The sequence below is a fragment of the Rhinoderma darwinii genome, chromosome 4 (genome assembly GCF_050947455.1).
Source record: "Rhinoderma darwinii isolate aRhiDar2 chromosome 4, aRhiDar2.hap1, whole genome shotgun sequence".
Lineage (NCBI taxonomy): Eukaryota > Metazoa > Chordata > Amphibia > Anura > Rhinodermatidae > Rhinoderma > Rhinoderma darwinii.
Window position 1 is genome coordinate 227,719,135 of NC_134690.1, and position 20,685 is coordinate 227,739,819.

Genomic DNA, 20,685 nt, shown 5'->3' on the forward strand with positions numbered 1-20,685 from the left:
ATTTAGATTTTTACTTTGCACCATACGCAGCGCAAGCATTTGTGGAAAAGACCTGTGGGGTGAAAATGCTCCCTACACCCCTTAATAAATGCCTTGATGGGTGTTCTAAAAACACGAAACACAGCATAATAATTAGGGAGCTGTCTTGTTATGGTGGCACAAGCTGGGCACCACATATTGGCATATCTATGGAAAAAATAAAATTTTCTCACTCTGCAACATCGAGTGCACACTAATTTCTGCGGGGTTAACATGCTCACTACACCGCTAGCTGAATACCTTGATGGGGTGTAGTTTCCAAAATCGGGTCACTTCTGGGGGTTTCCACTGTTTTGTTCCCACAGGGGCTTTGCAAATGCTACATAATGCCCAGAAACCAATCCAGCAAAATCTGCACTCCAAAAGCCAAATGCCGCTCCTTCCCTTCTGAGCCCTACTGTGTGCCCAAACAGCAGTTTATGACCACATATGTGGTATTGCCGTACTCGGAAGAAATTGCTTTACAAAAAATGGGGTTCTTTTTTTCCTTTATTTGTTGAGAAAATGAAAATTTTTAAACTAAAGCTACGTCTTATTGAAGAAAAAGGATAGTTTTTATTTTCACTGCCCAATTCTAATAAATTCTATGAAACTCCTGTGGGCTCAATATGCTCACTACACCACTAGATTAATTCCTCAAGGGGTGTAGTTCCATAAATACAGTTTTGGTCCCTCAGGTGCTTTACAAATGTGACATGGCCTCCGCAAACCATTCCTGCTAAATTTGAGCTCCAAAAGCCAAATGGCGCTCTCCCTTCTAAGCCCTGCCGTTTGTCCAAACAGCTATTTATGACCACATGTGGTGTATTGTTTTACTTGGGAGAAATTGCTTTAGAAATGTTGCAGTGAATTTTCTCCTTCAGTCCTTGTGAAAATGAGAAAAAAATAGCTAAACCTACATTTTCTTTGAAACAAATGTAGATTTTCATTTTCACAGTCTACTTCCAATAATTTCTGCAAAGAACCTGTGTGGTCAAAATGCTCACTATACTCCTTGATAATTTCCCCAATGGGTGTAGTTTCAAAAATGGGGTCACTTGTGGAAGTCTCCACTGTTTTGTCCCCTCAGGGGCTTTGTTAATGCGACATGGCCTCTGCAAACCATTCCTGCTAAGTTTGAGCACCAAAAGCCAAATGGTGCTCTTTCCCTTCTAAACCCTGCCGTGTGTCCAAACAGCCGTTTATTACCACATGTGGGGTATTGTTTTACTTAAGAGGAATTGCTTTACAAATGTTGCAGTGCTTTTTCCCCTTTAGTCCTCATGGAAATGAGAAAAAAATAGCTAAACAAACATTTTCTTTGAAGACAATTAGATTTTAATATTCACGACCTACTTCCAAAAATGTCTGCAATAAACCTGTGGGGTCAAAATGTTCACTATACCTCTAGATAATCTCTAAAATATATTCTAATAAAAAGAAGGCCCCAAAATCCACTAGGTGCTCCTTTGCTTCTGAGGCCGGTGTTTCAGTCCATTAGCAGGCAAGGGCCACATGTGGGATATTTCCTAAAACTGCAGAATCAGGGCAATAAATATTGAGTTGCATTTCTCTGATAAAACCTTCTGTGTTACAAAAAACTTGATTATAAATTAATTTCTGCAAAAAACAATGAATATCAATATTACCTCTACATTGCTTTAATTCCAGTGAAACTTCTAAAGGGTTAAGAAACTTTCTAAATGCTGTTTTGAATACTTTGATGGGTGATGTTTTAAAATGGGGTGACTTATTGGGGGTTTCTAATATATAAGGCCCTCAAAGCCACTTCACAACTGAACTGCCCCTTGTAAAAACATCCTTATGAAATTTTATTCAACATGTGAGAAATTGCTGCTAAAGTTCTCAGCCTTGTAACATCCTAGAAAAATAAAAGGATGTTCAAACAAACGATGCCAATCTAAAGTAGACATATGGGGGATTTTAATTGGCAACAATTTTGTGTGGTATAACTGCCTGTCTTACAAACAGATACATTTAGGCGGAATTCAAACGACCGGGTCCCGCCCGAGCCCGAGTGTTGGCCGGTAAAATCGGCCATTTTGCCCGGCCAGTTTGCATAAAGTTTTGCATCCGTGCCGGGCCAGGCAGATCTGGACAGTGACATCAGCGGCAACTCCTGAAGGGGAATCCCCATGTGTTCGGGGATTCCGCTTCAGGAGTTTCCCCTGATGTCACTGCCCAGATATGGACAGAGATATCAAGCGCTCTGTCCAGGAGCGGAATCCCCAAAAACACGGGGATTCCGCTCCTTCAAGGAGCTAAAGTGCGGCTAGCACATAGCAGAGCGGGGAGATACCTCCCTGCTCTGCTATAGTGGCGTCGCTACAGTAGCAGCAGCTGCTGCTAGCGGCGCCATCGAAGGTGTCGCCGGGCCAGGGCGCTTTTAAAACAAGCAGGGGAAGGGAGCCAACGCAGCGCTCCCTTCCACCTGCTGTACACCCCGGCCCTGCCACATAGCGTAGCCATTCGTCCGAATGGCATCAACTCCTCCTCCTCACATGCACTCTGCGCTGTGAGGAGGAGGAGATAGAGCGCAAGCGACGGGAAACCCGGCCATCACTCGGGACACATTCCGGTGATGGCCGGGTATTACCCGGCCCCATAGACTTCTATGGGAGCCGGGCGGCCGGGTACCCGGCCGAAAATAGAGCATGTCCTATTTTTTGACAGCCGGTTTTCCCGGCCGTCAAAAAATCGGTTGTGTGAATAGCCCCATTAGGGGTCTATTATTCCTAATGCAGCCGGGTGCCGGCCGATTTATGAACGGCCGGCACCCGGCGGCCGGGAAAACCTGTCGTGTGAATGAGGCCTTACATTTCGAAAAATGCTAATTTTTGAAATTGTTTGCAAAATTTTGGTGTTTTTCACAATTAAATATTGAATGTATCGAGCAAATTCTGCCAGTAACAAAGTCCAATGTGTCACGAGAAAACAATCTCAGAATCGCTTCGATAGGTAAAAGCATTCCGAAGTTATTACCACATAAAGTGAAACATGTCCGATTTGAAAAATGGGGCTGTCAGGAAGGTCAAAAGTGGCCATAGAGGGAAGGGATAAAATGGTTACACTTTTCAACTAACTTTAAATAAATCAATAGTACAAGCTAATATATAAAAACAACTTTGTAATATATGTTACCAGATAAAAATTCCCTGTTTCTCCACTATAGAAGTTTTTGGAGAGCAGAGGAGGAAGCAGGAGCAGAGTGAGTGGCAAATAGAGGCAGACAGATACAAAGAGATGATGAAGCAGCTTCGTAGTAAGCAGTTTTTTTTTCTTCAAGATTTTTCCTATATTTTTAATTACAAACACATCAGCAAAACTATCCATATACACATTGGGGATACACAATAGGGTATGCATTATACACAATTGTGTAATGCATACACAGTTAGTGACATGCATTACAATATTCATCGACAATTCTGTCAACAATCATCCCTATTAACCCCTTTAGGACACAGCCTGTTTGGCCTTGTGGCACAGCCGATTGTTTTCAAATCTGACATGTGTTACTTTATGTGGTAATAACTTGGGAATGCTTTTACCTATTACCTATCTAAGCGATTCTGTGATTGTTTTCTCGTGACATATTGTACTTTATGTTAGTGAAAAAATTTGGTTGATAAATTCAATATTTATTTGTGGAAGAACACCAAAATGTAAAGGTAATTTGCAAAAATGTGAATTTTTCTAAATGTAAATGTATGTGCTTGTAAAACAGATAGTAATACCACACAAAATAGTTACTAGTTTACATTTCCCATATGTCTACTTTATGTTTGTATTGTTTTTTGAACATCCTTTTATTTCTTTAGGACGTTACAAGGCTTAGAACTTTAGCAGCAATTTCTCACATTTTCAATAAAATTTCAAAAGACTATTTTTTCACTTCAGTTCTGAAGTGGCTTTGAGGGCCCTATATATTAAAGTCCCCATACATCATATCATTTTAAAAACTGCAACCATCAAAGTATTCAAAACAGCATTCAGAAAGTGTCTTAACTCTTTAGGCATTTCACAGAAATTAAAACAAAGTAGAGGTGAAATGTACTAATTTCAATTTTTTTTGCCAAAATTCGTTTTTAATAAAAAAACAATCTGTAACACACAAGATTTTACCAGAGAAATGCAACTCAATATTTTTTGCCTAGATTCTGACGTTTTTAGAAATAACCCGCATGTGGCCCTAGTGTGCTAATGGACTGAAGCACTGACCTCAGAAGCAAAGAGGCACCGATTGGATTGTGGGGCCTCCTTTTTTTAGAATATATATTTTAGGCACCATGTCAGGTTTGAAGAGGTCTTGTGGTGCCAAAACAGTGGATACCCCCCCAAAAGTGACCCTATTTGGAAACTACAAACATCAAGGAATTTTTCTAGGGGTAAAGTTAGCATTTTAACCCCACAGGTTTTTTTGCTGAATTTATTGGAATTAGTCTGTGAAAATGAAAATCGACTTTTTTTCTTAAAAAACATAGAAATTTTGACACAGAATAAAGGAGAAAAAGCAGCCCAACATTTGTAAAGCAAATTCTCCAGATTACAGAAATACCCCATATGTGGTAATAAACTGCTGTTTGGACCCACGGCATGGCTCAGAATGGAAGGAGCTCTATTTTGATTTCGGAGTGCAGATTTTGCTGGAATTGTTTTCGGTGCCATGTCATATTTGCAACGCCATTGAAAGATCAAAACAGTAGAAACCCCCCCCCCCCAAAAGTGACCCCATTTTGGAAACTAGACCCCTCAGGAAATTTCTCACACTGTACTTTTTTTCTGAAAAAACGCAGACATTTTTAATTTTTACAAGGAATAAAAGAGAAAAGGCAGCCCAACATTTGTAAATAAATTTCCCCTGATTACGGCAATACCCCATGTATGGTAAAAAAAACTGCTGTTTGAACCCATGGCAGGGCTCAGAAGAGAAGGAGCGCCATTTGGAGAACAGATTTTGCTGGAATGGTTTTCGGGTGCCATGTCGCCTTTGCAGAGCTCCTGAGGTACCAGTACAGTGGAAACCCGCAAGAAGTGACCCCATTTTGGAAACAGCACCCCTCAAAAGTGAACACACCCCTATATATATTCTTTATGACCACATCGTTTTTTTGCGGATATCTGGCATGACAAATAAAATGTTCTATTTTTTACCTATGTGTCATTCATAGGAAAGGTTTTTAAGACACACAGCATGTAAGTGAAAGAAAGCACCTCAACATTTATTGGGATATTTCTTCTGAGTTCAGAAATACCATGAAAGTGGTCTAAATATGTTTTCTGGACACAGAAGTGCATGGAAGTAAAGGAGCACCACAATGATTTTGAGGACTTATTTTTACTTGGATGAAGTTTGGCCACAAGCATAGGCCTAAAAAACATTGTGCAGATCATACACATAGTATTCGATATTCATCTAGGGGTATAATGAGAATTTTTAGTTTTGTTATATGGTTTTTTAGTGTCCAATTTTTTAAATGAGTAAAAGACCAGAATGATGAAGGGGAGGGGTGGGGGTTTTAAAAGTATAAATTTTTTAATCCAGGGAGGTGTGGCTGTGAGGGCTTAGAAACCGCCAATAAATCACTCCATTTTAAAAACTTCACACCTCAAAGTATTCAAAACAGCATTTAGAAAGTTTCTTAACCATTTAGACGTTTCACAGGAATGTAGAGGTGACATTTAAAAATTTCATATTTTGTTGCAGAAATTAGTTTTTAATCCATTTTTTTTGTGACACAGAAAGTTTTACCAGAGAAATGCAACTCAATATTTATTGCCCAGGTTCTGCAGTTTTAGGAAATATCCCACATGTGGCCCTAGTGTGCTACTGGACTGAAGCTTCGGCCTCAGAAGCAAAGGAGTACCTAGTGGATTTTGGGGCCTTCTTTTTATTAGAATATATTTTAGGCACCATGTCAGGTTTGAAGGGCTCTTGCGGTGCCAAAACAGTGGAAATCCCCCAAAAGTGACGCCATTTGGGAAACAACACACCTCAAGGAATTATCTAGGGCTATAGTGACGAAACATGTTTTTTGCAGAAATTATTGGAAATAGGCAGTGAAAATGAAAATCTTTTTCAAAGAAAATCTAGGTTAGGGATTTTTTTCTCATTTAAACAAGGACTAAAGGAGAAAAAGCACCAAAAAATTTGCAAAGCAATTTCTCCCGAGTAAAACAATACCCCACATGTGGTAATAAACAGCTGTTTGGACACATGGCAGGGCTTAGAAAGGAAAGAGCGCCATTTGGCTTCTGGAGCTTAAATTTAGCAGGAATGGTTTGCGGTGGCCATGTCACATTTACAAAGCCCCTGTGGGGGAAAAACAGTGGAAACTCCCCACAAGTGACCCTATTTTGGAAACTACACCCATTGAGGAAATTATCTAGGGGTATAGTGAGCATTTTGGCCCAACAGTTTTTTTGCAGAAATTATTGAAATTAGGCCGTGAAAATGAAAATCTACATTTTTTTCAAAGAAAATGTAGGTTTAGCTAATTTTTTCTCATTTCCACAAAGACTAAAGGAGAAAAAGAACTGCAAAATTTGTAAAGCAATTTCTCCCGAGTAAAACAATATATGTGGTCACAAACGGCTGTTTGGAAATACGGCAGGGCTTAGTAGGGAAAGAGCGCAACTTGGCTTTTGGAGATCACATTTAGCAGCAATGACATCTGTGGGGACAAAACAATGAAAACGCCCAAAAAGTGACTCCATTTATGGAACTACACCCCTTGAGAAATTAATCTAGGGGTGTAGTGAGCATTTTGACCCCACAGGTGTTTCATAGAATTTATTAGAATTGGGCAGTGAAAATAAAAACACTCCCTTTTTTTTTTTAAATAAGGCGTAGCTTTAGCTCCAAATTTTTCATTTTCCCAACAAACAAAGGAAAAAAAGAACCCAACATTTGTAAAGCAATTTTTCCAGAATACGGCAATACCCCATATGTGCTCATAAACTGCTGTTTGAGCACACAGTAGGGCTCAGAAGGGAAGGAGTGGCATTTGGATTTTGGAGTGCAGATTTTGCTGAATTGGTTTCTGGACGCCTGTGGGACCAAAACAGTGTAAACCCCCCAAAAGTGACCACATTTTGGAAACAAACAAGAAAAATTCCACAGCACCGGACCACAAGTGGGTGCACGCCTCAATAGGACCAGGTGCATTGTCCTCAATACTGGGAAATCGAAAAATAGACAGGGAGGCAGCACTTGCAAAAAACAGACAGCTTTAATCAACCGTGCAACGTTTCAGTACAACAGTACCTTTCTCAAGCATGCGTGAGAAAGATACTGGTATACTGAAACGTTGCACGAGTGATTAAAGCTGTCTGTTTTTTGGAAGTGCTGCCTCACTGTCTATTTTTCGATTGCCCACATTTTGGAAACTACACCCCTCAATACATTCACCTAGGGGTGTAGTGAGCATGTTAACTCTGCAGGTGTTTTGTAGAAATTAGTGTGCACTCGATGTTGCAGAGTGAAAATGGGATTTTTGCCATAAATATGCCAAAATGTGGTGCCCAGCTTGTGCCACCATAACAAGACAGTTCTCTAATTAATATGATGTGTTTCCCGGTTTTAGAACCCTACATGTGACTCTAATCTTTTGCCTGGACATTTGACAGAGCTCAGGAGTGAAAGAGTACCATTCGAAATTGAGGCCTAATTTGGCGATTTACAAAGTATTGGTTCACAATTGCAGGGCTCAGATGTGAAATAATAAATGAAACCTCTGAGAACTGACCCCATTTTGCAAACTGCATCCCTCAAGGCATTTATTAAGGGGTGTAGGGAGCATTTTCACGCCACAGGTCTTTTCCATAAATAAATGCGCTGCGTATGGTTCAAATTAAACATTTATATTTTTCCCTAGATATGCCATTTCAGTGCCAAATAGGTCGTGCCCAGCTTGTGCCACTGGAGACACACACCCTAAAAATTGTTAAAAGGGTTCTCCCGGGTATGGTGATGCCATATACATGTGGAAGTAAACTGCTGTTTGGGCACGCTGTAGGGTTCAGAGGGGAGGGAGCGCCATTTGGCTTTTGGAGGGCAGATTTTGCTTGGTAGTTGTTTTGTTTGAATATTGCTGGTATTTCCGTTTACAATGTGGTGGCATATGTAAGCTAGACAGAGAATATCAGGGGCATAGTCAGGTGGTATAATAATGGGGTAAAAAAACAATAAAATAATCCATAGATGTGTGTTACGCTGTGAAGAATCCTTTCTGCAGAGGCCGGTGTCGCACTGATAAATGGTGTCCTTTCTTATCCCCTTCTTGGTCCACACTCCGCACCTTTGCAGTTTGGGGAATTTTGCTGGGAAAGTGTTGACCTGGTATAATAAGGGTGCCGTCGCTTCCAGCAGATATGTTTGGGTCCTTCCCCTCCTGGTTCCCTAATTTTAGGGCCTCGATAAATCGCCTATTGAAACATAAGAAATGTTCCCCTCGGACCTGAACAACTCCATATATTTCTTTCCTGACTTATTGGAGCCTAAAATAATTTTATTTTTTCATAGACGTAGTGCTATGAGGGCTGTTTTTTTGCAAGACGAGCTGTAGTTTTTATTGGTACCATTTTGGGGTACATGCGACTTTTCAATCACTTTTTATTCCAATATTTGTAGGGCAAAGTGACCAAAAAACAGAAACTCTGGTATATTTTTTTAAGTTTTCTTTTTACGCTGTTCACCGCGTGCAATAAATAATATAATATTTTTATAGCTCAGGCCGTTCCGGTTGCGGCGATAGCAAATACGTATGGTTTATTATTTTTTTTCAGTAATAAAGGACTTGATAAGGGAAAAGGGTGATTGTGTTATGTTTTCAAACTTTTTTTTTTTCACTTTTTTATACTTTTTTTGACACTTTTTTTCAAGTCCCACTAGGGGACTTGAAGGTCCAACTATCTGATTTATTTTTTCTAATACATTGCACTACCTACATAGTGCAATGTATTCGATCTGTCAGTTATTCACGGACAGCAAGCCGATTAGGCTTTGACCTCCCGGCGGGGCCTAATCGGCTTCCGTAATGGCAGAGCTGGAGGCCATTGGGTCTCCTGTTGCCATAGCAGCAGTCACCAGTCCGGATTGCCTGTCAGGACTGGCGATCTGCTAGTAACCGCTAAGATGCAGCGATCACTTTCGATTAATGGCAGGGGTTAATGGCAGGGATCGGAGCTAACTCCGGTTCCTGCTGTTACAGGTGGATGTCAGCTGTAACATACAGCTGACATCCACAGCTGATGACGCCGTCTCAGCTCGTGAGCCGGCACCATCTTGCCAGCGGCTGCGGAACCTAGGCAGACCGTGCTAGGCAGACCGGGAGGCCAGTATTAGGCCTCCGGTGGCCATTGCAGCCACCGAAACCCAGGCAATTTCATTGCTGGGGTTCCGATGAGCTGCAAACACCTTAAATGCAGCGATCACGTTTGGGCGCTGCATTTAAGGGGTTAATGGCGGGGATCTAAGCTAATTTCATTCCCTGCCATTACAGCCGGATGTCAGCTGTACGATACCGCTGACATCCGGCGATGGTGGCACCGGCTCAGCTCCTGAGCCGGTGACCAGCATTTGACGTATGGAAACGGCAAAATGTGGGAAGCACTAGCTTTCCATGACGTATCCATACGGAAAATGTCGGGAAGGGGTTAAGCCCAGTTGTACACGACCGAGTGCCCCTCGGGCCGTTTTTCACGGCATCCGAGTGGCACTCAATTCACAGGCCACTTAACCCCTTCCCGACATTTGACGTATCCATACGCCAAAGTCGGGTAGGGGAGGTATGAAACGGGCTCACGGAGTGAACCCGAACCATATGATGCTGGTGTCGCTGTTTGTTACAGCCGACAATTCAGAGTAACGAGCGGCATCCCGCTCGTTTAACTTGTTAAATGCTGCGGTCAATAGCGACCGCAGCATTTAAATTGTTAGAAAGAGGGGTGCGACCCCCTATAACAGCTCATCACGCCCCCCCGCAACGCAATCGCGGGGGGCAATAGTTGCTATGGCTGCCTGGGAGCCTAATGAAGGCCCTCCGGTCCGGAATCTTTATGCACCTCCGGCAGGGCTTAACTGATGCCAGTAAGAATTACGATATACTGTAATACATTAGTATTGCAGTATATCGTGCAAGCGATCCAAGGATCACTGGTTGAAGTCCCCTAGGGGGCCTAATCAAAAAAGTAAAAATTATTAAGATAAAGTTTTTTTTAAGTAAAAAAAAAATAAATTTAAATTAAAAGTAAAAAAAACAACCCTTTTCCCATTTTCCCCCTAGAGCATAGTAAAAGTCTGAACTATTAAAATATATCATTATTTAACCCGCACGGTGAACGCCGTAAAAAAACACATAAATTGTGAACGCCAGAATCTCTATTTTTTGGTCACCTCAACTCCCACAAAAAAATTAAATAAAAAGTGATCAAAACGTTGCATGTACCCCAAAATAGTATCATTAAAAACTACAGTTTATCCCGAAAAAAATAAGCCCTCATACCACTTAATCCACGGAACAATAAAAAAGTTATGGTTCTCGGAATTTGGCGACACAAAATACATTTTCTTTTTTACACTTAGGTTTTTCTTGTAAAAGTAGTAAAATATAGAAAAAACTATATATATATTTGGTATCGATATAATTGTACTGACCCAGAGAATAAAGTTAACATGTTCTTTTAATTGCTCAGTGAATTCCGTAAAAACGACGCGCAAAAAACAATGGAGGAATCACAGTTTTTTTCATTTTCTACCCCACAAATAATTTTTCCCCCGTTTCCTAGTACATTATATGGCACAATAAATGGTGCTACAAATAACTACAACTCGTCCCGCAAAAATCAAGCCCTCAAAGGACTATATCGACGGAAAAAGAAAAAAGTTATGGCTTTTGGAATGTGGAGAGGAAAAAACTAAAATGAAAATCTGAAAAAGGGCTGCGGTGGGAAGGGGTTAAGGCGGTTTTACATGGCAGATATTCGCCCATGTTTACCATCTATAACAAGCGCCTATCGACAATACAGCTTGTCAATCGGCGCTCGTTTGCTCCATTCAAACGAAGCAATGATCAGGGCACGGGGATGAACGATCGTCACGTGATCACGTGAGTTCATGTTACATGACTTTTCAAGGATGTCACGTACTCTTGTACATTTTGTAAGCAAAGAGAATGGGAAACATTAGCAGTTTTTTTTATTACTGTACGCTATGAGTTGAACTCATCACAATGTGGTGATCCAACTAAATGTTTTGTCTGCATGGGTAAGCATATGAAAAGCTCTATTCTTAAGGTCAAAATCAGGCAGTACCACATGCTTAGTTCATTGTTTCATAAGCTTACCAACAGAATTCTATGGAAAGAAAAAAAATTACCTTTGTGTTTTGTAGTTGTGCAAGCCCAGTGCAAGCATTCGCCAGGAGGAAGTCTCCACTCAGAATAGCTATTTTATTTCCAAATTGCATATCCTTAATAGGGCCATCACAACTCTTCAGCTCTTCAATATTTACAATCCCACGATGCACTAGGAAAGCTGTATGGATCAGCTCTGTTATTTCAGCCAAGTTCCTCTGCCTGTGAAAATAAAATAATTATCAGTTAATATGGTGTAACAGACTCCTTCTATACTCTATTGGACAAGGACAATATTACATTGTAAAACTTAGCATAGTAACCTTGCACTTTTTTTGTAGTGAACTTTATTTTGTATTAATATATATCATTTTTTCAGTATAAGGCAGTCATACATTTGCAGGATAAGGTTTCAATCAAACATTCATTAGCAAATAGTACAGTATAAAATATAGAAAATAGAGGCCAGCAAGACCCTTCCAATATCCAATTTGACTTTTTCTTAGTGGCAATAGGATGATTTATAGACATTAATTTAAAGCAACAGTTCAAGCGTATGTGAACCTTTTATCTAAAATAAAAAACAGCTTCGATTAAAATGTTTCTACAGTTGCTATGCACACCAATACATTACCTTGGTTACAAATGACAAACAAACCCTGTGTAGTCTGACCCTGCAATCATACTTATATGTTATTTGGTAGGTCTAATATGCCATATATGTCAGGACCGGCAAACAGGTAAAAAGTAAAAACTGTGTAATTGACCAAATATTTATGAAGGAATAAACATAAATTTGTCTTACATTTTTTTTAATGTATCCTCGAAGTTTTAGAACAGAATAAACTTCTAACGGGGTTCGTCAAGAGGTTGGCTTTTTTGATGGTAAGAATAGGGCTGCAGACTGCGTAATCTTAATTGTCAAAAATACTGGAACCCCTGACAAAAAGCGAAGTGGTAGTTTCAACAAAACGTAACATACCCTTACCAGATCGTCTGTCCACTTTGGGACTCATGAAGTAAAAATTCTCAATTACTCATAGGCGAAATTCACACGAATGTGTGCGTCTTGCGCGCGCAAAACTTTTCAGCGGTTTTTGCTCGTTGCAGTTCCGTGTGTCATAAGTGTTTGGCGCGTGGCTGCGTGATTTTTGTGCATATGCCATCCTTATGACACGCGGTTTTGAGGTTTAGAAAAAGAAATGAAGAAGGTGGTTTTATTTTTCCCTTAATTTCTTGATCTACTGTTGCGCGACACACAGAAGTGCTTCCGTGTGCTGTGCGTGATTTTCACGCACCCATTGACTTCAATGTGTGAGTGATGCGCGAAAAACGCCCAAGTATAGGACATGTCGTGAGTTTTACGCAGCGGACACACGCTGCGTGAAAATCACAGAATGTCTGAACGGCCCCATTGACTAACATAGGTCCGTGCGATGCACGTGATTTTCACGCGCGTATCACGGACATGAACTATGCTCGTGTAAATAAGGCCTTAGGCTGGGTTCACACAGAGTTTTTTGCAGGAGGAAAATTTGCCTCAAAATTTGGAATTTTGAGGCAGATTTTGGTCTAACTGCACGCCGATTTTTGCAGCGTTTTTCGCCCGCAGCCATTGAGCGCCGCGGCCAAAAAGCGCAGCGAAATACGCTTTCTCTGCCTCCCAATTATGTCAATGGGAGGTCAGAGGCGTAAACGCCCAAAGATAGGGCATGTCCCTTCTTTTTCCCGTAAGACGGTTTTTCTGCTCGTGGGAAGAAAACAACGCCTCCGCCTACCATTGAAATCAATGGGAGGCATCTTCGGCCGTCTTGTGGCGTGTTTTCCAATGCGGTATCCGCGTCAAAAAACTCAGTATGAACTCCCCCTTAGAATTAATGCACAGAAGTGGCAATTTACTGCTGATATAATATTTTGGCGTGTGAGTAAATGTTTTATGTGGTTGTTTAACAGTGCAAATTATATTACAAAATAAAATACACATTATTTGTTATTACTTTGACGTGTGATTTATAAAAATACATTATTCCAATGAGAATATAACAGTTTAAAAATGTAATTCTGAAGTTGAAATCTGCAGTTAAAATATATTTGTTGTTAATAAAATAGCACTGTTCTGCCCAAGTTGGCTAGCACCTACTTGCTTACTAACTGCCTCTAATATTCACAATTAGCTTTAAATTGTTAAAACAAGAACTTTGTTTACAAGATGAACTCATACACATTTGACAGCTGAATCGAAATTATTGGAATCGTAAAATAAGAGTGAAAATAAATAAGTATTATCTCACTAACCAGTAAATCTTGCTCTAATTTTACTAACATAAGAGCACGTGACCTTGTTCTTTACGCGAGTTACCTCCCGAAGGAGCTAATCAGATTTTCATCCTTGCAGTCTAACCAAATCTCATGGGGTCCATTAATCTGGTCACTCAGCCGCCTGCCCGGCTTTTGCCCCAACAGAGGTCTGACCTTATGTTGCATCAGATACTTTAACAAGATTTTTGAAATCATTACTAAGGAAAAAGTAAGATGAATTACGCTTGGTCTACAAGAAAAGGAAACTTTACTCTCTCTCTCTCTCTCTCTCTCTCTCTCTCTCTCTCTCTCTCTCTCTATATATATATATATATATATATACATATACACTACCGTTCAAAAGTTTGGGGTCACCCAGTCAATTTTGTGTTTTCCATGAATACTCACACTTATATTTATCAAATGAGTTGCAAATTGACTAGAAAATATAGTCAAGACATTTAAAAGGTTAGAAATAATGATTTTTATTTGAAATAATAATTTTCTCCTTCAAACTTTGCTTTCGTCAAAGAATGCTCCATTTGCAGCAATTACAGCATTGCAGACCTTTGGCATTCTAGCTGTTAATTTGCTGAGGTATTTAGGAGAAATTTCACCCCATGCTTCCAGAAGCCCCTCCCACAAGTTGGATTGGCTTGATGGGCACTTCTTGCGTACCATACGGTCAAGCTGCTCCCACAACAGCTCTATGGGGTTGAGATCTGGTGACTGCGCTGGCCACTCCATTACAGATAGAATACCAGCTGCCCGCTTCTTCCCTAAATAGTTCTTGCATAATTTGGAGGTGTGCTTTGGGTCATTGTCCTGTTGTAGGATGAAATTGGCTCCAATCAAGCGCTGTCCACAGGGTATGGCATGGCGTAGCCTTCCTTATTCAGAATCCCTTTTACCTTGTACAAATCTCCCACTTTACCAGCACCAAAGCAACCCCAGACCATCACATTACCTCCACCATGCTTGACAGATGGCGTCAGGCACTCTTCCAGCATCTTTTCAGTTGTTCTGCGTCTCATAAATGTTCTTCTGTGTGATCCAAACACCTCAAACTTTTTGTCTGTCCATAACACTTTTTTCCAATCTTCCTCTGTCCAATGCCTGTGTGCTTTTGCCCATATTAATCTTTTCCTTTTATTAGCCAGTCTCAGATATGGCTTTTTCTTTGCCACTCTGCCCTGAAGGCCAGCATCCCGGAGTCGCCTCTTTACTGTAGACGTTGACACTGGCATTTTGCGGGTACTATTTAATGAAGCTGCCAGTTGAGGACCTGTGAGGCGTCTATTTCTCAAACTAGAGACTCTAATGTACTTGTCTTGTTGCTCAGTTGTGCAGCGGGGCCTCCCACTTCTCTTTCTCATCTGGTTAGAGCCTGTTTGTGCTGTCCTCTGAAGGGAGAAGTACACACCGTTGGAGGAAATCTTCAGTTTCTTGGCAAATTTTCGCATGTAATAGCCTTCATTTCTAAGAACAAGAATAGACTGTCGAGTTTCACATGAAAGCTCTCTTTTTCTAGCCATTTGGAGAGTTTAATCGAACCCACAAATGTAATGCTCCAGATTCTCAACTAGCTCAAAGGAAGGTCAGTTTTATAGCTCCTCTAAACAGCAAAACTGTTTACAGCGGTGCTAACATAATTGCACAAGGGTTTTCAAGTGTTTTCTAATCATGAATTAGCCTTCTAACAGAGTTAGCAAACACAATGTACCATTAGAACACTGGAGTGATGGTTGCTGGAAATGGGTCTCTATACACCTATGTAGATATTGCATTAAAAAACAGACGTTTGCAGCTAGAATAGTCATTTACCACATTAACAATGTATAGAGGGTATTTCTGATTAATTTAATGTTATCTTCATTGAAAAAAACTGTGCTTTTCTTTCAAAAATAAGGAAATTTCTAAGTGACCCTAAACTTTTGAACGGTAGTGTATATATATTTTTTTAATGACATAAAACCTTAACCTTAGCTAGAGCTGAAGGGATCGTGTCTTATGGCACTCAAGGGCAGCAGGGTATCTACTTAGCTTAGGAAATTATTGCATACGGTATTATTATTTGTTCAATTTATAACAGTATGCAGTTAGCTCCCTCTAGTGGTGGCTGCAGTTAGAAAGCATGTTATATTTTAAGTGGTTCAGGATCGGGCTATTTCGAGCCTTCAGGACCAGAAACTGTTTAGCAATTTTTAGCACGCGTTCATTAAACAGCTATAACTTTTTTAGTTGTTGGGCTAGCGATGTGATTTTTGCAATGTATTTATCATAGACAATGCAAGCTTCTTTTTTTTAAATAATTTTTATACACATCATTTTAGAATTTTTCTTATAGTTTGAAAATAATAATAATATAGTTTCACCTTAAAATAGACCTTTTATTTGTGATCGTCATTGTCTATGTAAATGGGTCAGGGCTAGTGTTACAGCAATGATTGGCGGGGGGAAAAGTTTTTTTTGGGGTGGGTATTTTTTATGTGTATTTATTATTTTGTTTTGTTGCACTTTATTTTACTTTTACTTTAATATTATTATTATCCCAGTTAAAGGGGAAATCAGGCCTCTTATAGAGACTTTTGTCACTAATAGGGTTGTGCTGGGTCTAGTTCGAACCCAGCAGCAGCCTGCCACTAACGGAACCCCGGCAATCATGCGACAAGTCACATGATCACTGGGACAAATAGAGGCAACTAATTGAAAGCTGTGCAGAAGCGATCAGAGAAACAGAAGCAGCAAATCTATCTTCTCTTGAGGATCCCTGGCAGTCACTGATTGCCGGGTACCCGATTATTCAGCTGTCCGATCTCCCAGTTAAATCTATGTTGTATAGACAGGGGATTTGTATAAAGAAAAAAAACAGAGCTCCAACCACTACAAAGATTTATTAAGAAATTATTCAGCACAGAATTAGGACCTAAAAAAAAGTACAAAGTGATAAAAGGTGAAGATTGACTTTAAGGCTCTGTTCACACTTGCGCCAGAAGCTCTGTTCGGAGCCTCTTTTGCAAATCCCGTTAGGTTGGACAGAAGGAACAGTGTTGACCATGGCTTAACATCAATAACACACTTGATTCTGGTATTTTTCAAAACTAGGGGAATTTAGTTTTTAAGTAATGAGTAGTTTAATAAAAACGCCTATCATTTAATAGAGCAATTAATCATGAAACTACTGCAATAGCAACATGACTTAATTAGTTTAATGACTTAGCACAAAATGGTTAATGAAATACTGACAACAGCTTCTAATGGATAGGCCATACAAATAAACTTTAGAGGTCATTGTCTGTAAGCATGAAAAAAAGTTTCTCAGGTATCCTTTCCTCATACTGCGAAAATCATATAAATGTAGTATCAGCAGCAACAGGTTCACTATTAGGGGGGATTCACACGAACGTGTATCGGGTCCGTGCGGGCCGCGTGGTTTTCACGTACCACGCACCACGCACAGACCAATACAAGTCTATGGGGCAGTACAGACAGTCCGTGCTTTTTGTGCAGTGTTTGTCCGCTGCGCAAAAAGCGCGACATGCTCAATATCTCCGCGTATTTCGCGCATCACGCACCCATTGAAGTGCGAACCGACTGTTTCGCGCACCAGCTGTCAAAAGGATGAATGTAAACAGAAAAGCACCACGTGCTTTTCTGTTTCCAAACATCCAAACGGAGTGTCTTTGAGATGAGCGAACCCGGACAACCGAACCGAACTTCACCGGGTTCGGCCGAACTCGTTTTGGCCGAACCCGGCAAAAAAATTTCCGGTACGCGACGTCAGGAGATAGTCACTGTCCAGGTTGCTGAAAGAGTTAAACTGTTTCAGCAACCTGGAAAGCGACTTCCGATCCCAATATACATGAACGTGTAAAAAAGAAAAAGAATTTCTGACTTACCGATAACTCCCGGTTTCTTCCTCCAGTCTGACCTCCCGGGATGACAATTCAGTCCAAGTGACAGCTCCAGCCAATCACAGGCCAAGCACAGGCTGCAGCGGTCACATGGACTGCTGGGTCATCCAGGGAGGTGGGGCCTGATGTCAAGAGAGGCGCGTCACCAAGGACGCGTCACCAAGGCAACAGCCGGGAGGAAGTTCTCGGTAAGTACAAACTTTTTCTTTTTTTTTTTAACAGGTTTCTCGATATTGTGATCGCCATTCACTGTCGAGGGTGCTGAAAGAATTAACTGCCGATCAGTTAACTCTTTCAGCACCCTGGACAGTGACTGACGTCGACTAGACTCATCTCTATGATGACGGCTGCGCGAAAATCACGCAGCCGCGCATCATACACGGATGACACACGCAGCTGTCAAGTGGTTGTTGCGCGCGCAAAACGCAGTGTTTTTTGCGCGCGCAAAAACGCAACGTTCGTCTGAATCAGCCCTTATATGCCATTTTTTCCTTAAAACATCAAAGACATCTCATAATACATTAGTCACAATTCATCAGCCACTGTCTGGCGAGATATTTGGATTTATGTAATCCAGAAAGTATCCTTATATTACTAATTGTGTTTGGTACATTTTTTCCAAGATAGTAAAACTTAGTGAGAAAGGGGTTGTCATATGACTGGAACTCCTCTAAAAAGGGTTCTATGATTTGCACAATCCTTACATGTTAGAAGGGTCCCTCAATAATAAGATAACAAAGCTGTAATCTGCGGGGAAACATGTCAGCCAGTCTTCAATTTCCCTGCAGCGCCCCCACAGGGTTAATTAAGCATTACACAGTGCCTATTCATATCAATGGGTTGTATATGTAATGCAGGACAGGACAGGTTCTCTGGAGCAAGAGATGTTCTTTGTAACGCCTCTGCACCCTGGCCAAGATGTAAGGATCCTGAACACCACCTCCCCCACCAACTATTTACTCAGAATTTACTAATGATTTTTCTAAATTAGACATCCTCTTTAAGAAAAATCCACGTCTGGCTTCTCTATCACCCAGTAAATAGGCGTTATCGCTGGGGGAAACTACAGTCAGACCCCGGTAATGTAAGTATTGCATGTCGGCCATTCAAATGTATGACCATCCAAGTTATGCATGGACATGCCAGGCGCGCCAAAGGAGAAGCAGATCTTACAGAGAGAGGGTTTGCCGAGGGGAGATAGCTGATAACTGTTAAACACTGGTTCTGCTGACAGCTATCTCCCATAACTTCTCTATAAGCATGCATGCTCAGAGTGGACGATTGTTTACGGGGTTGGGAGATAAACCACTGTCAGCCACATTGGAGGGTTCTAGTAAATATTGGCTAAATTAAAGTAATTCTGAAGAGTGGGCCAAAACAAAGTATTTTTGTGTTTTATTATTTTGTTTGAAGATTCGAAACAAATATGCAAAACTACTTGGAATCATAAATAAAATACCTTCTCATTGTACTATAGTTCTAGCATACACTAATAAACAAACCTAATGATTATAGCAGAACATCCTCATTTACAGTACTAACTGTGTTGACTCCAGCTGCTGATACCAGCCCCAATCTGAAGAACAACATTTCTAGACATTTTTCTGTAGAGTATGCAAACAGTTGACTCATGTAAACATTAGGGGGTTTTATTAAAAGGTTTTAGCCACATTAGTGGCAGTAAAAATTCACAAATTTTGCGTAGATTTCACTTTGCAGTGCAAGATTCAACAAAAGTATTAAGAAGCATGCGTCTCTTAACCCCTTAATGACCGCCGATAAGCCTTTTGACGGTGGTCATTAATGGGCTTTATTCTACAGCACCGCCATTCCACGGCGCTGCATTCGAATAAAGTAAACAGAGCAGGGAACTGTCAAATCTCCCTGCTCTCAGCTGCCAGAGGCAGCTGAGGGCTGGCAGCGTCCCTGCTCTGCCTGGTGAGATCGATATAAGTATCGATCTCACACGTTTAACCACTCAGATGCGGCGCTCAGTAGCGTGCGCCGCATCTGAGTGGTTTTGGAGAGAGGGAGGGAGCTCCCCTCTCATCCCGCTGACACCCGGCGATAAGATTGCCGAGTGTCTGTGTCTCCGATGGCAGCCGGGGGCCTAATAAAGGCCCCCAGGTCTGCCTGTAGTGAATGCCTGCTAGATCATGCCTCTGGCATGACCTAGCAGATGCCTGTCCGTTTTAAACGGACAGGCAGTAATACACTGCAATACAGAAGTATTGCAGTGTATTATAATAGCGATCGGAGGAGCGCATAGTGAAATCCCCTAGTGGGACTAGTATAAAAGTAAAAAAAATGTGAATAAAGTTAATAAAAAAAAATTTAAAAAAAAAAAAAATTAAAAACCCACTTTTTCCCCTTACAAAATTGCTTTACTATTAAAAAAAAGCAAAAAGGTTACACATATTTGGTATTGCCGCGTCCGTAACGACCCCGCCTATAAAGCTGTTACATTATTTAACCCTCACAGTGAACGCCGTAAAAAATAAAATAAAAAACAATGGAAAAATTGCTGTTTTCTGTTAATCCTGACAAAAAAAATTTGATAAAAAGTGATCAAAAAGTCGCATCTACTCTCAAATGGTACCAATAAAAACTACAAGTTGTCCTGCAAAAAACAAGACCTTATACAGCTATGTCGAGGCAAAAATAAAAAAGTTATAGCTCTTCGAATGTGACAATGGAAAAATGAAAAAAATGGCTTGGCCATTAGGGCCCAGAATGCAAGCAGGGGAAGGGGTTAATAAATCTGTTGCATCTTACGCCAGCGGGCTTCAGTCTAAGGGTATGTGCACACTCACTAATTACGTCCGTAATTGACGGACGTATTTCGGCCGCAAGTCCCGGACCGAACACAGTGCAGGGAGCCGGGCTCCTAGCATCATAGTTATGTACGATGCTAGGAGTCCCTGCCTCTCCGTGGAACTACTGTCCCATACTGTCCCATACTGAAAACATCATTACAGTACGGGACAGTTGGCCTGCAGAGAGGCAGGGACTCCTAGCATCGTACATAACTATGATGCTAGGAGCCCGGCTCCCTGCACTGTGTTCGGTCCGGGACTTGT

The 20,685-nt window shown here is 40.9% G+C and overlaps 1 protein-coding gene across 1 annotated transcript in view; it reads right to left on the reverse strand.

Annotated features, from left to right (window-relative positions):
- Window positions 1–20,685, reverse strand: part of PDSS2 (decaprenyl diphosphate synthase subunit 2) — a 309,174-nt gene that overhangs the window by 123,178 nt on the left and 165,311 nt on the right. The window contains exon 4 of the mRNA XM_075864214.1: window positions 11,417–11,615. Within this exon, the coding sequence (XP_075720329.1) occupies window positions 11,417–11,615 (199 nt within the window). The remainder of the gene's footprint in view (window positions 1–11,416; window positions 11,616–20,685) is intronic.